This window comes from Meleagris gallopavo, chromosome 10 (assembly GCF_000146605.3).
Source record: "Meleagris gallopavo isolate NT-WF06-2002-E0010 breed Aviagen turkey brand Nicholas breeding stock chromosome 10, Turkey_5.1, whole genome shotgun sequence".
NCBI classification, from domain to species: Eukaryota; Metazoa; Chordata; class Aves; order Galliformes; family Phasianidae; genus Meleagris; species Meleagris gallopavo.
This window is the reverse complement of record NC_015020.2, coordinates 26,424,666-26,428,702: the sequence shown is the minus strand read 5'-3', so window position 1 is coordinate 26,428,702 and position 4,037 is coordinate 26,424,666. Positions and strand designations below refer to the sequence as shown.

The following is a 4,037-nucleotide window of genomic DNA, read 5'->3' as shown; positions in this document are numbered from 1 at the left end:
TGTCTCCAGGTGAGTCCTGCCAGGCGGACCACCAACTCCATAACAACCTGGATCAGGGTCATGCTGCCCATTTTCATCTGAGCAGGGCTGTGGCACTGGTTGTTGAGGGCTTTGCAGTGCTCATGCTGAGCCCAGGGTGGCAGTGGGATGTAAGCCCTGAGCTCCCCATGAAAGTGCCAGCTTTAGGTACCCCTTCTCCTCTGGCAGGGCTGAATGCATCCCTACTGCCAGGAGCACTCTGAGTGCATCCTCTCTTGCAGGTACATAGCATAACAACATACAGACTGCAAAGGAACAGCGACCCTGCTTCCCTGGTGTCCTTGCTTCCCCATCAGTGTCCCCTCACCCGCAGGATGATGATCAGGGTCTTCCTGACCTCACATGCTAATATTTTCCAAGGCCGATTCCCCACCCCCAGCTAGAGCCACGCAGGTGCTGTGGAGAAGGTGCTAGTTTAATGCTGCATCACAACCTGGAGCAAGCTACCCTGTGACAAAAACATATTCAGGGTAGTTGTGCCCAACCTGCAGTCCTGTCCCCAGGCTCAGCCATGTTTATTGATGTGGCGGGAATGAGCATGCACAGCCTCCACAAAGGCACCCACATGCTCAGGGTTCATGTCTGGGTAGAGGCCGTGACCCAGGTTGGCAATGTAGCGTTGGGTTCCAAAGCTCTCCAGCATTTTCTTCACCAGCTCGCCAATCTTCTCCTGTAGATGTCACAGGAAACCACGTATCAGCCTCAGCAGGTTGATACACCTGTCCCCACCAATCCTGCTACCATCAGCCTGGGACATGAGCCAAGGTCACAAGAGGGGAAATGGAGGCAGGAGGCCTATGGCTCACCTTGGGTGCATAGAGAGCACAGGGATCCAGGTTTCCTTGCAGGGTGATACCTTTCCCTACCTGTGCACTGGAGCAGGGAGGAAGCAGGTGAGTTGCTGTGTGTGATGCAGAGATCAGGGGCAGCTGCAGGACCCCTAGTGCAGCTCCTGACTGCTGTGAGCTTTACACAGCACTGGAGCCTGGCATCCCCTCCTCTGCACCAGAAAATTCCAGGCCTGCGATGCAACAGGGTAGCCAGACAAAGGAAGGGTCAGGGTAAGAGTGCTCTGCCAGACTCTTACCGAGCTTCCTGAGGCTGGATGGTCCAGTCAAGACCGACAACCTCATAGCCAGCTTGTGCCAAATCACGCAGCGCGTAGTGTGCATCCTTCGCAAAGACAATCTGGGGAAGGAGGAAATGGGCAGAGTAACTCCAAGGGATGGAGTGCCAGATGCCAGGGACAATAAGAGACACAGGTACAGACACTGTCACACTGCTACCCTGGTAGCAGCCCTTTGTTTCCTCTCCCAGCCTTCCCTTCAGCCATAATCCTCTATGCACTCCCAGGAAACAGGGACACCCCAGGCAGCTTGGACTTACCATGGGCACCAGTGGCAGTGCCTCTGCTTTCAGCTTGCTCTTAACATCCCGGGCGATGTCTCGGATGTATGGCAGGGCGAACTCCTGAAATTGTTCTGGGCCTAAATGCCCTGCATGGGACTCAAACAGTTGGAGTGCCTGTTGGATAAAAAGGGCTTGATGAGCTGCAGGTACCATGCAGTGCCTCCGTCCCTCGTCCCACAGGCTGGACCCCTCTGCTTCTTGTCCCCAGTCCCTGCTCTCCTGCTAGGACCTGTCCCCATGCCCCAGGACACACCTGCGCTCCAGCAGCCACCTGCCCCACGAGGTAGTCAGTGACAACATCAGTCAGCAGCCGTAGCAGTCGGTGGCTTGCTTCAGGGTGACGGTACAGCCAGCTTTTGGCCTTTGCCATTGTAGCGGAGCCACCCCCTTCAACCATGTAGGACATAAGCGTCCACTGCAGGAAGGAGAGGAGCAGGGTGAGATGGAAAGCATGTGAGGGGGTGGTTGTTGGATTGGTGCTGAAAACAGACTTGTGTGGAGGAGGAGCAGCCCTACACGTTCCCTGCCTACAGAGGATGGGTACAAGCTGGTCCCTGCAGCTCTGGAGGTGCCAAGACCAGCACTACCCCAGAGGGAAGAGCAGGAAATCCCACTTTGCAGACCCATATCACTTACAGGTGCCCCGGAGAAGCCGATGAGGGGCACCTTGCCCTCCAGGCTGTGCCGTGTCAGTGTGACAGCCTGGAAGACGTAACCCAGTTCTGCAGACACATCCACTTTTTGCCGTAGTTTCAGTAGATCCTCCACCTCCTTCAGGGGCTCTGGAAACGTGGGTCCTTTGCCAGGGACCATGACAACCTCCATTCCCAGTGCCTGGGGACAGGGTAGAATGGAAGAGGCAGGAATGTGGCAGTTCTGGATCTAGCCCCATACCCAGTCATTGCTCCCCACCACTGATCGTGACTCACCTGGGGCACCACCAAGATGTCAGAGAAAATGATAGCAGCATCCAGGGGGAATCGTCTGAGTGGCTGTGGATAGTGGAGAGAAAAACGTAAGTTTGGGTCCCTCTTCCTATGAGGGCTGGGACACACACGTGGGGTCCAGTGGGATCCCCAGGGTGGGGCAGGGCTCTGTCTGATGCTGGGGGGTCACTTCGTGGATGAACTCGGGGACCTTGAGCCAGGCTTTGGGCTGCACAACTTACTGAGTCACTTGAGGGTAAGGGCCAGGCCTAAAATTTCTTCCCACCTCTATTCCAAGAGAGGAAATGGGACACAGCCCCCACAGAGGACAATCACCTGCAGCGTCAGCTCACAGCACAATTTGGGACTCCGGCAAGTGTCAAAGAAATCCTGAGCAGCCCGGGTCTCCCGAAACTCTGCAAGGAACCAGCCATAGTGAACAAGGGGTGTGCTGGCTTCCATTGCCCCCAGTCCCCAGCCCTGTACACCACCCCCAACTCACCAGGCAGGTAGCGTCCTGCCTGCCGCATGCACCACACCGGCGTGTGCTCCGTCTCCTCGCCACGTGCCGCACGCAGGAACGTGTCATTCTTCAGCTTGGGGAAGCCCTTGGGGCTGCAGGAGGGACAGCTGGGCTCATCATCATGAAGGGCGCTGGGCACCCCAGCAGGTCCCCGGGGCAGGGCCGGTGGCTCCCTGGCCAACGGCTGCAGGGAAAGATTTGCTCCAAGCTGGGACCATGGTGACAAACGCTGCCTCTGTCACCCCCCAGGGCCTGTTCCGGGGCAGCACGGCCCTGCTTGGGGACAGGCAATGCCTGGCCCGGGGCTCTGTGAGATTATGTTATCACTGGCAGCAGCTGCTCCCATAGGGGGAGGCTGGGGGCCTGCAGGGCCCGGCGCTATCTGGGCCCACACACCACATGTCCCCCTGCTCCTGAGCTGGGCCCCAAGGAGGGGACGCATGTGGGGGCCGTGCAGGGCTCAGCCCTGCCGCGATGGGAGGCAGCCACGGGACAGACCCCAAAACCTCCAGAGCGGGGCCGCAGCAGTGCTGGGATCAGCGCCCTCAGGGCCGCCCCGGTGTCCCCAGCAGAAGCTCGGTGCCGCAGCACGGCGCTCAGGGTCGCAGCGCTGCCCCCGGCGCACGATCCCGGTGCCACCCCTCTGCCCACAGCACGGGATCGCGGTGCAACGACCGCTGACCGCGCGAGGAACCCCGGGGCCACCCCAGTGACAGCCGCCCGAGCCCCACGCGCAGGCACCACGGGGTAACCCCGCGCCCGGTTACTCACAGGAGCCGCTCGCTCCCCCCATCCCGCGTCGCTTCCGCCCCGCCCTCGTCCCCGCCTCGCCCCGCCCCGCGGCCGCCGCCATCTTACCGTAGCCCCGCCTCTCCGGGCGCCGCCATCTTGCCCCGCCCTCACCCCTCCGTGCGCCGCCATCTTGCTTTGCTCCCCGCTTTTCCATGGTGATGGATGGGTGCCGCCATCTTGCCCGCGGGCGCCGCCATCTTGCCTAGGCGGCGGGCGGGGTTTGCCGTAAAGCCGCGAGCACCGACCACCCCCCACCAAATTCTCCCTACTCCCGACGCCAGTGCGCGGCTCGGAGGTGCGGAGCGCGATGCGGGCGGGCGGAGAGGCTCCGCACCAGGTGCTGGGCC

General features: G+C 60.4%; 1 protein-coding gene across 1 annotated transcript; it reads right to left on the bottom strand.

Moving 5' to 3' along the window:
- Window positions 1–436: 436 nt before the first annotated feature.
- Window positions 437–3,725, bottom strand: UROD (uroporphyrinogen decarboxylase). The gene is made up of 10 exons (XM_019618806.2): window positions 3,670–3,725; window positions 2,878–2,990; window positions 2,712–2,791; window positions 2,379–2,441; window positions 2,086–2,283; window positions 1,703–1,864; window positions 1,426–1,563; window positions 1,127–1,227; window positions 846–912; window positions 437–709 (listed from the first exon to the last, which is right to left on the bottom strand). The coding sequence occupies exons 2-10, from the start codon at window positions 2,903–2,905 to the stop codon at window positions 545–547; spliced, it is 1,002 nt and encodes a 333-aa protein (XP_019474351.1). The 5' UTR covers window positions 2,906–2,990; window positions 3,670–3,725; the 3' UTR covers window positions 437–544.
- Between the last annotated feature and the right edge of the window lie 312 nt (window positions 3,726–4,037).

What these genes read in the sequence shown, in the direction of transcription:
- UROD (XM_019618806.2), bottom strand. Translation starts at nt 2,905, where the DNA reads ATGCGGCAGGCAGGACGCTACCTGCCTG. An exon ending in GCTGTGAGCTGACGCTGCAG is followed by an intron (nt 2,442 to 2,711) that starts GTGATTGTCCTC and finishes CACTATCCACAG; the next exon opens with CCACTCAGACGATTCCCCCT. An exon ending in ATCCAGCCTCAGGAAGCTCG is followed by an intron (nt 913 to 1,126) that starts GTAAGAGTCTGG and finishes TCCCTGCTCCAG; the next exon opens with TGCACAGGTAGGGAAAGGTA.